At 44.4% G+C, this 20525-nt stretch overlaps 1 protein-coding gene across 2 annotated transcripts in view; it reads left to right on the top strand.

Annotated features, from left to right (window-relative positions):
- The window catches only part of LOC106613800 (transducin-like enhancer protein 4), a 77275-nt gene that overhangs the window by 48485 nt on the left and 8265 nt on the right, over positions 1-20525 (top strand). Inside the window, exons 7-19 of one of the 2 annotated variants that reach the window (XM_014216421.2) lie at positions 41-215; positions 884-900; positions 2148-2282; positions 3064-3117; positions 4153-4323; positions 4434-4575; positions 4948-5117; positions 5543-5631; positions 5894-6143; positions 6233-6480; positions 6681-6828; positions 13891-14041; positions 14206-14282. In XM_014216421.2, coding sequence (XP_014071896.1) covers positions 41-215; positions 884-900; positions 2148-2282; positions 3064-3117; positions 4153-4323; positions 4434-4575; positions 4948-5117; positions 5543-5631; positions 5894-6143; positions 6233-6480; positions 6681-6828; positions 13891-14041; positions 14206-14282 — 1827 coding nt within the window. Of the gene's footprint in view, positions 1-37; positions 216-883; positions 901-2147; positions 2283-3063; positions 3118-4152; positions 4324-4433; positions 4576-4947; positions 5118-5542; positions 5632-5893; positions 6144-6232; positions 6481-6680; positions 6829-13890; positions 14042-14205; positions 14283-20525 lie in introns of both variants that reach the window. The other variant, XM_014216420.2, reaches the window with a different exon arrangement.

The following is a 20525-nucleotide window of genomic DNA, read 5'->3' as shown; positions in this document are numbered from 1 at the left end:
TTCCGTCTCCCCCCTGCCCTGTCTCCCTGGTGTACAGCAGCAGCAGCTCCAGCACCTGTCTCACCACACCCCAGGTATCCCCCTGACTCCCCACCCGTCAGGGCTCTCTCTGGGGGGAGGCTCGGGCCTACTGGCCCTCACTGGAGCCCTGGGAGTCTCAGCCCACCTGGCCTCCAAGGACGAACGCAACCACCTGGACCCTGAGCACCTGAGAGGTACGACTCACTGACTGACCTCCACGTGAAGGACACTGGTGGAGAGCTGTAGTACTGAAATGTGTCAGCTTTTGATACAAGATAACCACTTGGTTGAACTTTAATTGAACTCAAAGGGTGGCAGAGTATTCTTTTTTTATTTATTTAACTAGGCAAGTCAGTTAAGAACAAATTCATATTCACAATGACAGCCTACTGGGGAACAGTGGGTTAACTGCCTTGTTCAGGGGCAGAACAACAGATTTTTACCTTGTCAGCTCGGGGATTCGATCAAGCAACCTTTCGGTTACTAGTCCAACACTCTCTAACTACTAGACGATCTTTAAGAAAAACAACTGACAAATGGCACTCCGTTGCCTGCAAGGCTGTATATTGACGTAGCGTGGTTATATGTTAAACTTCTAGGTCCCTGGTGCAGAAAAGAAGAGAAAGAGACAGAGCAGACATGAATGCTGAATGAGTGAATAGGGGAAGACAGAGAGCATTGTGTCAGAGGAGTGGAGACAGAGAGGGCAGCACTGCAGATTGGATACATGCACAATACAAAGCTTGTGTTTTTATTGCAGTGGGACAGGCCTTTTTCAGGTTGACCTTGGCTTGCTGTGGGATTGTTGTTGTTATTATCTATACTGACGTCAATGCCCTCCCCCCTCTCTGTTCCTTCCCAGACGGTGCGCCCAGCAGGGTAAGTAACCCCAACGTGTGTGTGTGTGTGCTTGTTCATGCGCTTGTGTGTGCATTTTGTGTGTATACGTGCGTGCTTGTGTGTGAGTGTGTGTGTTTATGTGACTTTGATGTAAAGTGAGGGAAAAAGAGAGTCTCTTTAAGGAGGAACTCTAAAAAACGTATGTTTTGTTGCAGAGCTGCCATTAATAAAACACAGTACTAGAATTATTAAAGCGAATACAACAGTAGAACAGTGATATTGTTCCTTGACTAGGGTCCAATAGAACACTGGTCAGTTCTATGGAGACAATAATATTATGGTGATATGGGTCCAGTAGGATGGTCATTGGGCTGTCTCTTACTCTGTGGTCAGATATAACCTTGGTGTGTTGGAACTGAAGGAACCCACAGACCAGTAGACTACTGGACAGCTGTCCTCACTCACACTCACTCTGATAATAACAGAAAGAGGTTGAGAGAAGAAAGGTTGAGAGAAGAAATGAGAGATATAGAAGGAGAGAGGAAAGAAAGAAGGAAATAGGGAGGGTACTCTGAGGGGAGCAAGTAAAAAGGGAAACATTTGACTGTGTCTTTATTTTATTACAAAGTCAAAAATGATTTAAGTTTGCAATAGCCTTTTCTTTATTTTCTTAACCCCTTTACCCAATGTACTGATAAGAGGTCGGGTTTGTATTAACGTCCTTCAAAATATGGAGGGAAGGAGGTAGGAGAGATGCATAGCAATTTGTATTTGTTAAGTCGTGCCAATATTACATTTTTGAATTTTAAATAGAGGAAGAAAGAGAAAGTGAGGGGAAGAAGGAGAGGGGGAGTGAGAGATGGAGGAGAAGACTGGGAGTTTGTTGAGAAAACTGTGGTTCTTTGTGTGTTCTGGTCATGTCCGTCCAACCAGCTTCCTTCCTGTGTCCTCTACAGTTCTAAAGAGCAGAACTTTCCGAAGGAGGCAACCGATGAAAGAGAATAGAGTTATGCCACATTGACCCCAGAAATAATACTCCACTTTGATGTTTTATTCCTCTATTATGGGGAGTCCCACCACGCTCTTTCTGGTATAAATAGCCAGAAAATGGGCTTCTTGTACAATGATCAGAGTCATATTTTACATGAAGTTTTCAGTGTCAGGGAGAAAGTTCATTCATAATAACACATTCATAAATGTGTTGTTTGGTTGCATTTTCTGTATGACTTACCTGCTGTGTGTTTTTCTCTCTTTTATGTGTGTGTGTGTTGTGTGTGTGTGTGCAGAGTAAGTCAGTGTCATCGACAGACAGCCAACCGGTGGAGGAGCGCCAGGGCCCGTCGGGGGGGTACTCCTCCTCCCAGGGAGGGGACGCAAAGAGGAGGCGCTGTGATGACAAAGAGCCCCTCCCACCTCACTACGTACGTACGCCATTCAATCAAACCCGCAGTATTAACGGTGTCTCTGACATCACAGGTTAACCGGGGGTCACACTCCTACTACCAGTCAAATATGTGTTTAACTTGGAAGTGATTGATCACCAAAATAGATAACCCTAGTGAACATGATCTCTCTCGCTCTGTGGAGTGAGTGTTCTGATTGACATAAATACAGTATGAGAACTGCCTCACACGTCACATCAGTATGAGAGCTGCCTCACACGTCACATCAGTATGAGAGCTGCCTCACACGTCACATCAGTATGAGAGCTGCCTCACACGTCACATTAGTATGAGAGCTGCCTCACACGTCACATCAGTGTAGCCTCTCGTAAAGGGAGGTGTAGTGTTTTTAAAACAGGCTGGACAGGGAGCTCTGTTGATCATCAGCCTCTCTGTACTACATGATGGTTGTTTTTGTCCTAGCTCCGGTCTGTCTATGTCCAGGAATAGTCTCATCTCCACCGTGGCCCTGATCTGGCTCAATACAATTAGTGAGTGATGTCACTCCACGTGATGTCAATAGGAATATCAGGCCATGATCACATCAAAGCGTTGTTGCCATGGTGACTAAGTGCCATCGCTGTCACCCATATTCCCAGAGATAAAGAGGAAGGGAGAGAGAGGAGTAAAGCAGTGATATGGCCAAACAGTGAGAGAGGTTGTGTGTGCCTGACAGAGTGAGGGAGTGAGGGGTGGGCGATGTGTGCGTGATAGAGAATGTTTGTGTTTCTGACATTCTCCTCTCTCCTCTGTCTCACAGGACAGTGATGGGGACAAGAGTGAGGACAACCTGGTTGTGGATGTCTCTAACGAGGTAAGTGTGTTTGTCAACCATTGGCACAGATCTAGGATCAGCTTACCCTGACCCCAGTCTAACGGCAACCATCAGAGAGAAAACGCTAAACTGACCTTAAATCAGCATCCGATACTGCTGCTGAAAAACAAACAATGAGTCATATATAACTACTATAGCCTACTGGCTGAAACCGGTCCGTATTGACCAGACCCTCCCCAGCCAAAAGAACATAGTTCAAATGGAAAGCTGAGTCTCCTCTCTCTAAGACCCTGTTGTTTCACTGTGGCTGGTTAAGTATAGGAGAATTAGACACCTGCGTCGGGATTTTGAAAATAGTGAATATTATTATATAAGCACATTCTTGGGAGTTGGCTTGCTGCTTTTCTCATCCTCTCCTACCGAATACAGTCCCCCTGCTGAACACACAAAACCACATATACACACACACCTCATGCACACATAAACACACGCACACACCCCTCCTTTCATCAGATGGCAGCAGTGTGCTTCCTTTATTTATGCAAAGCCGTTTATGCCCTCAGAATGTTTACATTCTTTAAATACTTCACGCAGTGTACCAAAATATGTTTTATCTAAGCCTTCTGTGTTTGATACTGCGCAGCACAATGCACAAAAGCAGGAAAGTCTCTTGTGTGATTTGTGAATACAGAACAATTGGAGAATTTGACAAATGTGCTTAATGGGTGTGTGAGAGGGAGTGTCTCTGGTGACTATACTAGAACAGTCTATGGATGTCTGTTCTGCTCAGACACAGTAGAAGTGCTGACTGCAGCACACTGGGAGCAGATGGGAATGGTTTTATTTAGGTGGCTGTGGCAGGGAGGTAGACAGTCGGCTGAGTTTGACTTACAGTACCATACAGGCCTCATGCACACTTGTGCTTAAACCCATACAGATACTATAGGAATCTATAATGTCTATAATGTTACAGATTTACGGGTTTTTGTTTTTTTCACAGCCAATGTGAAGGCTACTATCTTCTTGCATGGCTTTTGGGGTGACCTGGTCTCCCATATCTCTGTGTGTCTCCAGGAGCCCACATCCCCCGTGGGCAGCCCCCATCACTCCCCCCATGGGAACGGTCTGGACCGGGCCCCCACCCTGAGGAAGGAGTTACCAGGGTCCCCCAGGAGCCCCGGGGAGGCCCCTTCCCCCCAACCACCACGCAGCCCCACCCCTGGCAAGGCCAAGGACCCAGCACAGGTATGATACATTGATTCATTGTCAAGCATTAACATGGTGGCCAAAATCCACCAATTACAGTATCTGTATGGCGGGGCTTCGTTTGACAGTATCTCTTTACCTCTCTGTAGATGGAGAAGTCTGGGTCGCCGTTGTCTAAGTCGAGCACCCCGTCCCCCTCTCACCGTGAGGCCCTTACCCCCGGCCCCGCCGGCCCCAGTACGTCCTGCCTCCGTCTGCTCAGCAAGGCTGCCTCCTCCGCTGACTCCCTGGGTGAGTCAGACACCCGTGTCTGCCTGCCATACCCTATGTCTGTACCCCTGTTATTATACCCCTGCACCCCTGTTAAACCTTCAAATCACCCTACTGTGATCATATAGCCCTGTAATACCATAATTATACCTTCCATCTGATCATAGTACCATTATCCCACACCTACTGTGATGATATGCTCCTGTAGTCCCGTATTGTACTCACATCTGCCATATTCTGCCTAAAGCAATAAAGACGGCATTGTAGCCTATAAGAAACCGAGATGAACTTGATTGTTGACAACACATCTCTAGCAGTTCGACATCATCCTAACCCTTTTTACCCGCTGGAATGTAAGGTGTGTTCTCATCTCCCCCCTCACCCCCTCTCCAGCTCTCCGCAGTCCCCTGTCTGTGCCCCCCGGTTCATACCCAGCTCACTTTGGGGTGGTGTCCCACGCAGGCCTCAACGGGGAGCTGGCTAGTCCCGGGGGCTTCGGGGCTGCCCTGACCCTCTCGCCCCAGATCAGCACCGCCGCCAGCGTCTACACCCGCAGCCCCTTGGTGAGTTAGATACCACGCATCACTGGTCTCTCTGTTTAAAACACCTGTCTACAATGGCAGACCTCACTGGCTGCATTGTCTATAGTCTTTGTCTCTTCCTGGCACTTAATTGATAAATTATGTCTCTAATTCGCCAGTTAGTGCGCACACCTGGTTACCCAGGTCTAAATCAATTAGATTGCTTTCAATTAGAAAGCAAGAAGGAAAACCAGTTGCCTAGAGGATCGAAGATGTGCACCACTCATTTAAAACAATACATGTTTTATTGATGAAGATGGATTCTTAGTAGCATTTGGTTTGGAAGCTTGTTTTGGATGAATTGTCAAGATTTCACTCAACTTGATGAGATTAGGATTTACTGAGATTAAACTGTTACAACACAGGATGATTCTATTAGTAAACTCCTAATGTCTTGGTCCTCCTAGTCTCTCCAGATGGCGTATGAGTCTCGGTCCCACCTCAGGGCCCCAGGGCTGTCCTCCTCACTGCCTGGTGGATCCTCCGGGGGAAAACCGTACGTCTCTCTTCTCCTCCATCTAAATCTATCCAGACAGAAAGAAAGATGGCTGTTGTTGTTATAGCTGGAGCAAGCCGCAAACTCTCCCATCACAAATAACACTCTGTACTAGAATACTATTTCTCAACTTCTAATGCAGTGTTGACAGTCTTCAAGGTTTTAGCAAGTAGCAAGCACTTCGTTTTTGTAATAATATACAGATGTAGATTGCAGTGGTTGGCACTCTTTCCATTCTCTCCTTCCTCCTGCCTCTCTCCAGTGCCTACTCTTTCCACGTCAGTGCGGATGGACAGATGCAGCCGGTGCCTTTCCCTCCGGATGCCCTGCTGGGCACGGGCATCCCACGGCATGCCCGTCAGATCCACACTCTGAACCACGGAGAGGTGGTGTGTGCCGTCACCATCAGCACCTCCACACGCCACGTCTACACCGGCGGCAAGGGCTGTGTCAAGGTGTGGGACATCAGCCAGCCTGGCAGCAAGAGTGCCATGGCCCAGCTCGACTGTCTGGTGAGTGGACACACACTTTAAAAGGCTTAACCAATAATATTGTTTGTTTTGCTGGTCCAATACACATGTTCTCTCTTCACACCAATCAGAACAGGGATAACTACATCCGCTCATGTAAGATTCTCCCTGATGGGCGGACCCTCATTGTTGGAGGCGAGGCCAGCACGTTGTCAATCTGGGACTTGGCCACACCTACTCCCCGCATCAAGGCGGAGTTGACGTCTTCTGCCCCGGCCTGCTACGCTCTGGCCATCTCCCCCGACAACAAGGTCTGCTTCTCCTGCTGCAGTGACGGCAACATCGTAGTCTGGGACCTGCACAACCAGACCCTGGTCAGGTAAGAGGAGGAGGAGAGGAGGATGAGGAGGAGGTTAGTAGGTGTTTAGGGGGAGACATCGTAGTCTGGGACCTGCACAACCAGAGCCCCTGGTCAGGTAAGAGGATAGGGGGAGGAGAAAGCAGGGTAGAGGTTTACTGTATAGACTATGGATTACAGCTGAATGGCTAGGTGTTGATGTTGATCCTTCTGCTCCCCAGGCAGTTCCAGGGCCACACTGACGGGGCCAGCTGTATTGACATCTCCAACGATGGGACCAAACTGTGGACGGGGGGGCTGGACAACACAGTACGCTGCTGGGACCTGAGAGAGGGACGGCAGCTGCAGCAGCACGACTTCACCTCACAGGTACTGATGGAACACCTGAGACATTGTGCGATTAGCTGAGACTAGCTAAGACCAGCTCAGTACTGCCTTTATGAGAAGCACTGCACCTGTTAATATATGATACATAACAGCCTCTATTTCAGACCAGTCACTGTTTCTCTCTGTTCTATCACATCACTGTTTGCACATCTACATATTTTTGTCACAGTAGGGCGCTAGAGCACTGCCAAAAGTCTGAGCGCCAGAAATTGACATGTGCAGGTGTACAAATGCAATTATTGCTCGCAAATATTAAGTTACAAGTTTGCGAATGCAATTACAACTACACATTAGTTTTTTTCATGTTCATCAGTTACTTGGATACCTGCCGGGCTTCGACCTGTTGTTTCGGCCTGTTGTTTCCAAAGTTTTATTTTGTTCATAAGTGTTTGTGTCAACCCGCTGACAGCTAGCTAACTAGGTTGCAATGGAGCCCGCATCGCCTGGAATAGCTAATAAACATTTCCAGCACTGTAGAAGCTGTGTTTATTACGCTCTTGTCTGGGACAATATTGACAATCTGGAGTTCCAATGTGGCAATTGTTTTGCTTGCAGAGGATTACAGGAATGAGGTGGCTATCCTTAGCAAGCAAATTTCAAGTCTGTGTGAACTTATGGGGAAAACACAAATTGGAACTTTCTCGTTCTCAGCTCATGTGGCTGGACGTAGCTCGGGCTTGATGGATGTATCCCTGCCTTGTCATCTGTCCTTATCCGAATTGCCTGTGCTACCTGGAACTTGCCTGCCAAGGAAGTCGTCTCCATCTGCTTCTCCTCTTCCATAGTGGAGTAGACGGAGAACAGCAAGATGATTGTTCCAATCATCGCTGGGCCCATGTCACAAAGTCGTGGAAACCGAAGGCAGCGGCATGCTGCTAAGCGGACTGGAGTGTCTGGGAGAGGTGCGGAGCAGATTCACATGAGGATTGTCTACGCCGTCCTGGTGCCTGATCTACCTGCGCCTTTATCGCTGGGACTGCCTGTGACTGCGACAGCTGTGCTGACTCCATCTACGCTGACTCCAGCAGCGGCTTCGTTATCGAGTTTGGCTCCTTTCCCCTCTCTCTGACGGGGTTCTGCCTGCTGTGGGAGGTCTGGACCTATCACTGGTAGCTTCGGGTGTATGCTATCCTGCTTCTCCTGGGCCCGTGAAAGGTTCCACAAATTGTGTGAGGGGTAGGAATGGGTGTATTTCTCCATCCCCTTCTCCGGCCATTGTATTGGGCAGTTCAATGGTGAGAAATGTCTCAGTCCCTAGAGCAAAAATGGATACAGGACATCAATAAGCTGCTCCCAAACATTTTAAACCAGCATCAGGAAATTGAGTCTATCATAGTTCATGTGGGATTCGATGACATTATGAAGGGCAGCTCAGAAGGCTAAAATTGATTTAAAATAACTGATTGGGTCTCTAATTGACACCAACGAACGCCCCATAATATCTGTCCCTGTGCTCTCCCTAAATCGTGGTATTGAATGTTTCAGACTTTTAGCCCTCCATGACTGGCTACGTGACTATTGCAAGTCTGTGGGTGTAACATTTGACAATTTTGATACCTTCTGAAAACAAAGCTTGTTTTATAAGGAGGATGGGATCCATCCAAATCATTTAGGTTCCTGGATCCTGTTAAGTACTGTTGAAGTAATATGGCTACATGTTAATCTGCCTCACCTAAAGCCCTTTCTTGTGGGAAGCTGCTATAGACCACCAAGTGCTAACAGTCAGTATCTGGATAATGTGTGAAATGCTTGATAATGTATGTGATAAACAGAGAGGTATATTTTCTGGGTAATTTAAATTTTGACTGGCTTTCATCAAGCTGCCCACTCCAGAAAAAGCTTAAAACTGTAACTTGTGCCTGCAACCTGGTTCAGGTTATCAGTCAACCTACCAGGGTAGTTACAAACAGCCCAGGAATTAAATCATCAACATGTATTGATCACATCTTTCCTAATGCTGCAGAAATTTTCTGTAAAGCAGTATCCAAATCCATTGGATGTAATGCTCACAATATAGTTGGCCTAATATAGTGTAAAATAAGTTTTGTAGTGATTGATATGTTGATGTAAAGAGTATTTGTTGGTCTGTAGTGTGTAATGAGGAGCAACCAGACGCTGCACTTGACACATTTGGAAATTGCTTATTCCAGTTGCTAATATGCAATCATTAAGAAAATGACTGTAAAAACTGTTAAATCCCTGACGATTGATTGATAAATGGTATGGTTGAGAGGGATGAGGCAAAAGGAATGGCAAATAAGTCTGGCTGCACAACCAGTTGGCAAATGTACTGCAAATTGAGAAATCCTGTGACTAAACTGAATAAAAAGAAACTATACTATGAAACAAAGATACATTATATAAAGATTGATAGTAAAAAGCTTTGTAGCACCTTAAATGAAATTTAGGGCAAAAACATCATTCATTGAATCAGATGGCTCATTCATCACAAAACCCACTGATATTGCCAATTACTTTAATGATTTTTTCATTGGCAAGATCAGCAAATGTAGGTATGACATGCCAGCAACAAATGCTGACACTACACATCCAAGTATAGCTGATCAAATGATGAAAGACAAACATTGTGATTTAGAATTTCGTAAAGTGAGTGTGGAAGAGGGGGAAAATGATTGTTGTCTATCAACAATGACAAGACATCGGGGTCTGACAACTTGGATGGAAAATTACTGAGGATATTAGCGGACGATATTGCCACTCCTATTTACCATATCTTCAATCTAAACCTACTAGAACGTGTGCACCCTTAGGCCTGGAGGGAAGCAAAAGTAATTCAGCTACCCAAGAATTGTAAAGCTGCCTTTGGTTAACTATTTGAGCCAGTAATCAGCCTGTTACCAACCCTTAGTAAACTTTGGGAATAATTTGTGTTTGACCAGATACAATGCTATTTTACTGTAAACAATTGACAGCCTTTCAGCACACTTATAGGGAAGGACATTAATGGAAGCCTCTCCAACATAAACCAGGTAGAATCAGGAATTCCCCAGGGCAGCTGTCTATGCCCCTTACGTTTTTTCAATCTTTACTAATGACATACAACTGGCCTTGAGTAAAGCCAGTGTGTCTCTGTATGCAGATGAATCAACACTATACACGTCAGCTACTACAGCGAGTGAAATCACTGCAACACTTAACAAAGAGCTGCAGTTTGTTTCAGAATGGGTGGCAGGGAATAAGTTAGTCCTAAATATTTCAAAACTAAAAGTATTGTATTTGGGGACAAATCATTCACTAAACCTCAACTAAATCTTGTAATAATTAATGTGTAAATTGAGAAAGTTGAGGTGACTAAGCTGCTTCGAGTAACTGTATCAAGGCACAAGGTGAGACCAAAAATGCAGACACAGGAGGCAGATGGTTGGAGTCTTACAATGTTTATTAATCCAAAGGGGTAGGCAAGAGAATGGTTGTGGACAGGCAAAAAGGTCAAAACCAGATCAGAGTCCAGGAGGTACAGAGTGGCAGACAGGGTCGTGGTCAAGGCAGGCAGAATGGTCAGGCAGGCTGAATGCACGGAGGCGTCTGTTAAAACTACTAGCACGCAGCTCGGACACCCATGCATACCCCACAAGACATGCCACAAGAGGTCTCTTTACAGTCCCCATGTCCAGGACAGACTATGGTAGGTGCACAGTACTACATAGAGCCATGGCTACATGGAACTCTATTCCACATCAGGTAACTGATGCAAGCAGTAGAATCAGATAAAAAAACAGATAAAAATGCACCTTATGGAACAGTGGAGACTGTGAAAAGACACACACACACAGGCACAGACACATGATAAGACACGCACTCTACACACACGTACACATGTATTTTGTATTGTAGATATGTGATAACAGAGTAGTGGCCTGAGGCAACACACTTAATGTGTTGTGAAAAGTGTTATGAAATGTAATTTCATGTAATATTTTCAATTGTACAGTTGTAGTCGGAAGTTTAGATACACTTAGGTTGGAGTCATTAAAACTTGTTTTTCAACCACTCCACAAATTTCTTGTTAACAAACTATAGCTTTGGCAAGTCGGTTAGGACATCTACTTTGTGCATGACACAAGTAATTTTTCCAACAATTGTTTGCAGACAGATTATTTCACTTATATTTCACTGTATCACAATTCCAGTGGGTCAGAAGTTTACATACACTAAGTTGACTGGGGCTTTAAACAGCTTGGAAAATTCCAGAAAATGCTGTCATGGCTTTAGAAGCCAATTGACATAATTTGAGTCAATTGGAGGTGTACCTGTGGATGTATTTCAAGGCCTACCTTCAAACTCAGTGCCTCTTTGCTTGACATCATGGGTAAATCAAAAGAAATCAGCCAAGACCTCAGAAAATAAATTGTAGACCTCCACGAGTCTGGTTCATCCTTGGGAGCAATTTTCAAACGTCTGAAGGTACCACATTCATCTGTACAAACAATAGTACGCAAGTATAAACACAGCCGTCATACCGCTCAGGAAGGAGACGCGTTCTGTCTCCTAGAGATGAACGTACTTTTGTGCGAAAGGTGCAAATCAATCCCAGAACAACAGCAAAGAACCTTGTGAAGGTGCTGGAGGAAACAGGTACAAAAATATCTATATGCACAGTAAAACGAGTCCTATATCGACATAACCTGAAAGTCCACTGCTCCAAAACTGCCATAAAAAAGCCTGACTACGGTTTGCAACTGCACATGAGGACAAAGATCGTACTTTTTGGAGAAATGTCCTCTGGTCTGATGAATCAAAATAGAACTGTTTAGCCATAATGACCATCATTATGTTTGGAGGAAAAAGGGGGAGGCTTGCAAGCCGAAGAACACCATCCCAACCATGAAGCCAAGGGGTGGCAGCATCATGTATTGGGGGTGCTTTGCTGCAGGAGGGACTGATGCACTTCACAAAATAGATGGCATCATGAGGTAGGAAAATTATGTGGATATATTAAAGCAACATCTCAAAACATCAGTCAGGAAGTTAAAGCTTGGTCGCAAATGGGTCTTCCAAATGGACAATGACCCCAAGCATACTTCAAAAGTTGTGGCAAAATGGCTTAAGGACAAAAAAGTCAAGGTATTGGAGTGGCCATCACAAAGCCCTGACCTCAATCCTATAGAACATTTGTGGTCAGAACTGAAAAAGCCTGTACGGGCAAGGAGGCCTACAAACCTGACTCAGTTACACCAGCTCTGTCAGGAGGAATGGGCCAAAATTCACCCAGCTTATTGTGAGAAGCTTGTGGAAGGCTACCCGAAACGTTTGACCTAAGTTAACCTCTATGGGCTAGGTGGGACGCTAGCGTCCCCCCCGTGGTGCACTCCATCAACAGCAGGTGCATTTCAAGAGCGGCAAATTTGAAACCAAATAAATGTCAAAATTCAAATTTTTCAAACATACAACTATCTTACACCCTTTGAAAGATAAACATCTCCTTAATCTAACCACGTTGTCCGATTTCAAAAAGGTTTTATGGCGAAAGCATAAAGTTAGATTATGTTAGGAGAGTACATTGACAATAGCTGTGTGTAATGTTTTGTCAATTCAAAGACAGGGTCACCAAAACCATAAAACCAGCTAAAATGATGCACTAACCTTTTACAATCTCCATCAGATGACACTCCTAGGACATTATGTTAGACAATGCATGCATTTTTAGTTCTATCAAGTTCATATTTATATCCAAAAACAGCGTTTTACTATGGCGTTGATGTTGAGGAAATCGTTTCCCTCCAATAACCGGCAGTCAAGTCAGCACCACAAATTAAATAATTAAAATTAGAAAACATTGGTAAAATATTATATTGTCATTTAAAGAATTATAGATTTACATCTCTTGAACGCAATCAACTTGCCAGATTTAAAAATAACCTTACTGGGAATCACACTTTGCAATAATCTGAGCACTGCGCCCAGAAAAATACGCGTTGCGATACAGACTAGCCGCCATGTTGGGGAGATCTAAAATCGAAAATACTATGTAAATAATCCATTACCTTTGATTCTCTTCATCAGATGTCACTTCCAGGTATCACAGGTCCATAACGAATGTAGTTTTGTTCAAAAAAGCTCATCATTTATGTCCAAAAATCTCCGTCTTGTTAGCACATGATCTAAGCCCGCCGGACTTCACTTCATGAACGAGGGGAAAAAATATATTTACGTTCGTTCAAACATGTCAAACGTTGTATAGCATAAATCATTAGGGCCTTTTTTAACCAGAACATGAATAATATTCAAGGTGGACGAATGCATTCTCTTTTAAAACGTATTGGAACGAGGGTACCCAACATGAACTCGCGCGCCAGAGTCTAATCGGCCATCACCGTTCCATGGCTCTTGTTCGGTCAGATCTCACAGTAAAAGACTCAAAACACTTTGTAAAGGCTGGTGACATCTAGTGGAAGCAATAGGAAGTGCCAAAACATTAACCAACCCCTGTGTGTTTCATTGGCATAGGCTTAAAGGTAATTCAACACATCAGGTATCCACTTCCTGTCAGAAAATGTCTCAGGGTTTTGCCTGCCAAATGAGTTCTGTTATACTCACAGACACCATTCAAACAGTTTTAGAAACTTTAGGGTGTTTTCTATCCATATATAATAAGTATATGCATATTCTAGTTACTGGTTAGGATTAGTAACCAGATTAAATCGGGTACGTTTTTTTATCCAGCCGTGAAAATACTGCCCCCTAGCCCCAACAGGTTAAACAATTTAAAGGCAATGCTACCAAATACTAATTGAGTGTATGTAAACTTCTGACCCACTGGGAATGTGATGAAAGAAATAAAAGCTGAAATAAATCTCTCTAATATTATTCTGACATTTCACATTCTTAAAATAAAGTGGGGATCCTAACTGACCTAAGACAGGGACTTTTTCTGAGGATTAAATGTCAGGAATTGTGAAAAACTGACTCATGATGATGCTGCTGATGGTCTTTGTCAGATGAGCTCCGTTCACTCATGTAATGAACTTTCTCTCCTTTTCTCCCACACTCGCTCCTTCTACCTCCCTCCCTCCCTCCCTCTAGATCTTCTCTCTGGGCTACTGTCCTACAGGAGAGTGGCTGGCAGTGGGTATGGAGAGCAGTAATGTAGAAGTGCTGCACGTCTCCAAACCAGACAAGTACCAGCTGCACCTCCACGAGAGCTGTGTGCTCTCACTCAAGTTCGCCTCCTGTGGTACGTACAAGCTCACAACTCTGCCACACTCACACACACTCTTCTAACTTTGATATTTATGCTAATGAGATGTGTAGTCCATACGTCTGCTGTGCCCAAGTGTAATGTTGTGTGTTTGTGTGTGTGTTTGCTTGCGCGTGTGTGCGTGCGTGTGTGTGTTTCAGGCAAGTGGTTTGTGAGTACAGGGAAGGACAATCTGCTGAATGCGTGGAGGACGCCATATGGAGCCAGTATTTTCCAGGTGAAAAATACACACACTCAAAATGTTACCACCTTTACTTCACACACAGAGACGCATACAAATCTCTCCCTTGCCCTCCATTTGGCAAATCTAACATAATTGTATCCTCCTGATTCCTGCTTACAAGCAAAAACTAAAGCAGGAAGTACCAGTGACTCGCTCAATACGGAAGTGGTCAGATGACGCTGATGCTACGCTACAGGACTGTTTTGCTAGCACAGACTGGAATATGTTCCAGGATTCATCAAATGGCATTGAGGAGTATGCCACCTCAGTTACCGGCTTCATCAATACGTTTTTTTATTTATTTCACCTTTATTTAACCAGGTAGGCAAGTTGAGAAAAAGTTCTAATTTACAACTGCGACCTGTGCAAAAGGCATGAGGAGGTAAGCAATAAATAGGCCATAGGAGCAAATAATTACAATTTAGCAGATTAACACTGGAGTGATAAATGAGCATATGAAGATGTGCATGTAGAGATACTGGTGTGCAAAAAGAGCAGAAAAGTAAATAAAATAAAAACAGTAAGGGGATGAGGTAGGTAGATAGGGTGGGCAATGTACAGATGGGCTATGTACAGCTGCAGCGATCGGTTAGCTGCTCAGATAGCTGATGTTTAAAGTTGGTGAGGGAAATAAAAGTCTCCAACTTCAGCGATTTTTGCAATTGATCGGTGATGTCGTCCCCACGGTGACCGTACATAATTATCCCAACTAGAAGCCATGGATTACAGGCAACATCTGCACCGAGCTAAAGGCAGGAGCTTTCAAGGAGCAAGACTCTAACCTGGATGCTTATAAGAAATCCCGCTATGCCCTCAGACAAACCATCAAACAGGCAAAGCGTCAATACAGGGCTATGATTGAATCCTACTACACCGGCTCTAATGCTCGTCGGATGTGGTAGGGCTTGCAAACTATTATGGACAACAAAGGGAAACCCAGCCGTGAGCTGCCCAGTGACACGACCGTACCAGACAAGCTAAATGCCTTTTATGCTCACTTCGATACAAGCAACACTGAAGCATGCATGAGAGCACCAGCTGTTCTGTACAACTGTGTGATTACACTCTCCATAGCCGATGTGAGCAAGGCCTTTAAACAGGTCAACATTCACAAAGCCGCAGGGCCAGACGGATTATCAGGACATGTACTCAAAGCATGTGCGGACCAACTGGAAAGTGTCTTCACTGACATTTTCAACCTCTCCCTGACCAAGTCTGTAATACCTACATGTTTCAAGCAGACCACCATAGTCCCTGAAAGTGAATGTAACCTGCCTAAATGATTACCGCCCCGTAGCACTCACGTCGGTAGCCATGAAGTGCTTTGAAAGGCGGGTCAAGGCTCACATCAACACCATCATGCCGGAAACCCTAGACCCACTCCAATTCGCATACCGACCCAACAGATCCACAGATGATGCAATCTCAATCACACTCCACACTGCCCATTCCCACCTGGACAAAAGGAACACCTTTGTGAGAATGATGTTCATTGACTACAGCTCAGTGTTCAACACCATAGTGCCCGCAAAGCTCATCACTAAGCTAAGGACCCTGGGACTAAACACCTCCCTCTGCAACTGGATCCTGGACTTTCTGACAGGCTGCCCCTAGTTGCTAAGGGTAGGCAACAACACATCTGCCATGCTGATCCTCAACAATGGGGCCCCTCAGGGGTGCGTGCTTAGTCCCCTCCTGTACTCCCTGTTTGCCCACAACTGTGTGGCCAAGCACGACTCCAACACCATCATTACGTTTTCTGACGACACAACAGTGGAAGGCCTGATCACCGACAACGATGAGACAGCCTATAGGGAGGAGGTCAGAGACCTCGCAGTGTGGTGCCAGGACAAGAACCTCTCCCTCAATGTGAGCAAGACAAAGGAGATGATCGTGGACTATAGGAAAAGGAGGGCCGAACAAGCCCCCATTAATATTGATGGTGCTGTGGTGGAGCAGGTCGAGAGTTTCAAGTTACTTGGTGTCCACATCACCAACAAACTATCATGGTCCAAACACACCAAGACAGTTGTGAAGAGGGCACGACAACACCTTTTCCCCCTCAAGAGACTGAAAAGATTTGGCATGGGTCCCCAGATCCTCAAAAAGTTATACAGCTGCACCATCGAGAGCATCCTGACCGGTTGCATCACCGCCTGGTATGGCAACTGCTCGGCATCTGACCGTAAGGCACTACAGAGGCAGTGCATATGGCCCAGTACATCACTGGGGCCAAGTTTCCTGCCATCCAGGACCAATATAGAGTTGAAGTCGGAAATTTTAGATACAATTAGGTTGGAATCATTAAAACTTGTTTTTCAACCACTCCACACATTTCTTGTTAACAAACTATAGTTTTGGCAAGTCGGTTACTTGTGCATGACACAAGTAATTTTTCCAACAATTGTTTACAGACAGATTATTTCACTTAGAATTCATTGTATCACAATTCCAGTGGTCAGAAGTTTACATACACTAAGTTGACTGTGCCTTTAAACAGCTTGGGAAATTCCAGAAAATGCTGTCATGGCTTTAGAAGCTTCTGATAGGCTAATTGACATAATTTTAGTCAATTGGAGGTGTACCTGTGGATGAATTTCAAAGCCTACTTTCAAACTCAGTGCCTCTTTGCTTGACATCATGGGAAAATCAAAAGAAATCAGCCAAGACCTCAGAAAAAAAGTTTTAGACCTCCACAAGTCTGGTTCATCTGCAAGTATAAACACCATGGGACCACACAGCCGTCATACCGCTCAGGAAGGAGACGTGTTCAGTCTCCTAGAGATGAACGTACTTTGGTGCAAAAAGTGCGACTCAATCCCAGAACAACAGCAAAGAACCATGTGAAGATGCTGGAGGAAACAGGTACAAAAGTATCTATATCCACAGTAAAACGAGTCCTATATCGACATAACCTGAAAGGCCGCTCAGCAAGGAAGAAGCCACTGCTCTAAAACTGTCATAAAAAAGCCAGACTACGGTTTGCAACTGCACATGGGGACAAAGATTGTACTTTTTGGAGAAATGTCCTCTGGTCTGATGAAACAAAAATATAACTGTTTAGCCATAATGCCCATCATTATGTTTGGAGGAAAAAGGGGGAGGCTTGCAAGCCGAAGAACACGGGGGTGGCAGCATCATGTTGTGGGGGTGCTTTGCTGCACTTCACAAAGTAGATTGCATCATGAGGATGGAAAATTAGGTGGATATATTGAAGCAACATCTAAAGACATCAGTCAGGAAGTTAAAGCTTGGTCGCAAATGGATCTTCCAAATGGACAATGACCCCAAGCATACTAACGAAGTTGTGCAAAATTGCTTAAGGACAACAAAGTCAAGGTATTGGAGTGGCCATCACAAAGCCCTGACCTCAATCCTATAGAACATTTGTGGGCAGAACTGAAAAAGCGTGTGCAAGCAAGGAAGTCTACAAACCTGACTCAGTTACACCAGCTCTGTCAGGAGGACTGGGCCAAAATTCACCCAACTCATTGTGGGAAGCTTGTGGAAGGCTACCCGAAACGTTTGACCCAAGTTAAACAATTTAAAGGCAATGCTACCAAATACTAATTGAGTGTATGTAAACTTCTGACCCACTGGGAATGTGATGAAAAAAATAAAAGCTGAAATAAATAATTCTCTCTACTATTATTCTGACATTTCACATTCTTAAAATAAAGTGGTGATCATAACTGACCTAAGACAGGGAATTTTTACTAGGATTAAATGTCAGGAATTGCGACAAACTGAGTTTAAATGTATTTGGCTAAGGTGTATGTAAACTTCCGACTGCAACTGTACTAGGCGTTGTCAGAGGAAGACTCCAGTCTCCATAGTCATAGACTGTTCTCTCTGCTACCTCACGGCAAGCAGTACCGGAGCGCCAAAACTCGGTCCAAAAGGCTCCTTAATAACAGCTTCTACCCCCAAGCCATTAGACCCTTTGTTTTTAGGCTGCTGCTACTCACTGCTTATTATCTAAATTACCTTTTTTTACTTTAGTTTATTTGGTAAATATTTTTTTAACTCTATTTATTGAACTGCATTGTTGGTTAAGGGCTTGTAAGTAAGCATTTTACGGTAAAGTCTACAGATTTAGACTTAGGAAATGTACGCCTTTCCTACGCACGCCTTTCCTACGCACGCCTTTCCTACGCACGCCTTTCCTACGCACTTCTCAGTAGTTGGTATTCAGACTTACCTTATGAAGGTGCGTAACAGGCTTTGCAGGTATGGTTCCCTTGCGCGCACATAATAAATTGAATTCAACTGCTGAAAAACCTCCCACTTGCTGGCCAACAGAATTTCTCGTGGACTTTTCATTCAGCAGGGTTTTCAGTACATTTATCTAACGCAGTGGTTTGATTCATCCTGAATGTTGTCATGTTCAATTGTTCAATCCATGAAATATTGGAACGTGAGAAAAGTGTTGACCAGTAGTCCTATAAATCTACTATAATAATCCTCACTAATCATGTCACTGTGATGACAACGGTCCAGTCGTCGTGAACTGTGCGCCAGGCTCCAGGTTTAAACTGCTACGTATGGTGTGCATTCCATAATGATTCAAATAGGTTACATGTTCCAAATAATTACCCAACATGGAATACAGCCTAATATGATCCACTATTGCTAGTGATCCTCAGGAACCAAAACACAAACATCGCAGAGGAAAAAAAGGTAAACTAACAATGGAATGGAATGATGCAACATTTAAGGAAACTAACACTAAAGTGACAGTTATAAATGTATGGTGGTATAACTGACTGTGGCTACCAATTGTGGCTAATATTTAACACAATAAAAATTGTAAAACATACAGTGAAAAGTCTGGACATATAATTAAAACATTCTAGAACTCATAAAATAGCTCAGTAGGTTTGGACCTATACTGTCATTTGAGCATGGCTACAGAAGTTTATAGCTTGGGTCTCCACATTTCATATATGCGAGTTATAAGGCCAGCGTTTCATAAACTTCACTGCGGAAAAGGTGATATGTTGACATGGTTCAGTTTACTGCTGCGTGACTGGTTTCACATTTGTCTCCAGTGATCATAAGCTAAAATAGACATAAATCAATTGCTCTTTATATTTACAATCCCCTTATCTAAATGGTTTAATCATTTACCTAGCTCTCATCAATAGCACTTATCAATTTGTAAATTACAGTGTATGGAGAATGGTGTTATTTCCATCGGGAAAAGAAAGTACATGTTGTTCCACTTGGAACTGACAGGTTGCTCCACCTTATTCATTGTTTCATTGTGCGTAAAGGTGGTTGAATTATGAGTAAATTAATTAAAGGTCAGCATACGGCGTATCTGTAGACACCTCCGCCACACCTTCATTTCTTTGATCTCCACCCAAAACAAATTGCGGGTGAATAGCATGCTATTCTCATGCTTAAATTCAAGGTCAGAATACGAGTAAAGAGAAAGATGCATAAAAAGGGAATTACGTTACATTTACACGCTCTTAACTCGGGTCAAAATTCCCCGCAAAGGAAATGCATTGAGCATTTCTAGAATATACATTTTTAGCCAAGGCTGTTGTAGACTGTGCTGGGTATATATAAGTGTGATAATGAGTTACAGGAAGGGATGGGCTGTTTAAAGGGGGAGAGATGTGTCGTTTGTGGGAGGCAGGCAGTATGGCTGTCATCTTGCTGTTTGCTAGACTAGTGCAGGGAGAGGAGGAATCTGCAGCCTTGGCGGTTAGTGTCTCCCTAGGGCTCTGAAATGCACAGAGGCTATCTGCTTTGTTATCCAAATGCCAAATGCCTCTCAGTCCCCCCCACCCCACCCACATGACACTCTCCCTCGGATCCTGCTCCCCCTCTCTTTCTCTCTCTCTGTCTCACACACTGTTAATCTGCTGCTTTCTCTCTCTCTTTCCTTCTTTTACTCCCCTGATTCATCTCTCTCTTTCACATGCACACACATACCTCCCCTTTCTCCTCCCTCCATTTACTCTCACTCACCACTACCTCATCCTTTGTACCTCTCCCTCCTCCCTGTTTCTGTCTCTGTAGTGTGAGTGTGTCTGTCAGTCAAAATGGCTTCTCTCACCAGTGGCCTGCTGATTGACAGCCCTGGTGATATGAACCTGTGATGTGGAGGAGGGAGGAAGGGAGGGATTAGGAGGAGGTTGAGAGAGGAGGGAAGGGGAGGAGGGAGAGATACTATAGAGGTTCAGAGGAGGGATGGGTTGCGAGAGGAGGGTGAGGAAAGAGAGA

The sequence above is a fragment of the Salmo salar genome, chromosome ssa10, assembly GCF_905237065.1.
Source record: "Salmo salar chromosome ssa10, Ssal_v3.1, whole genome shotgun sequence".
Lineage (NCBI taxonomy): Eukaryota > Metazoa > Chordata > Actinopteri > Salmoniformes > Salmonidae > Salmo > Salmo salar.
The sequence above is the reverse complement of the archived record's forward strand: the minus strand, read 5'-3'. Positions and strand labels throughout refer to the sequence as shown.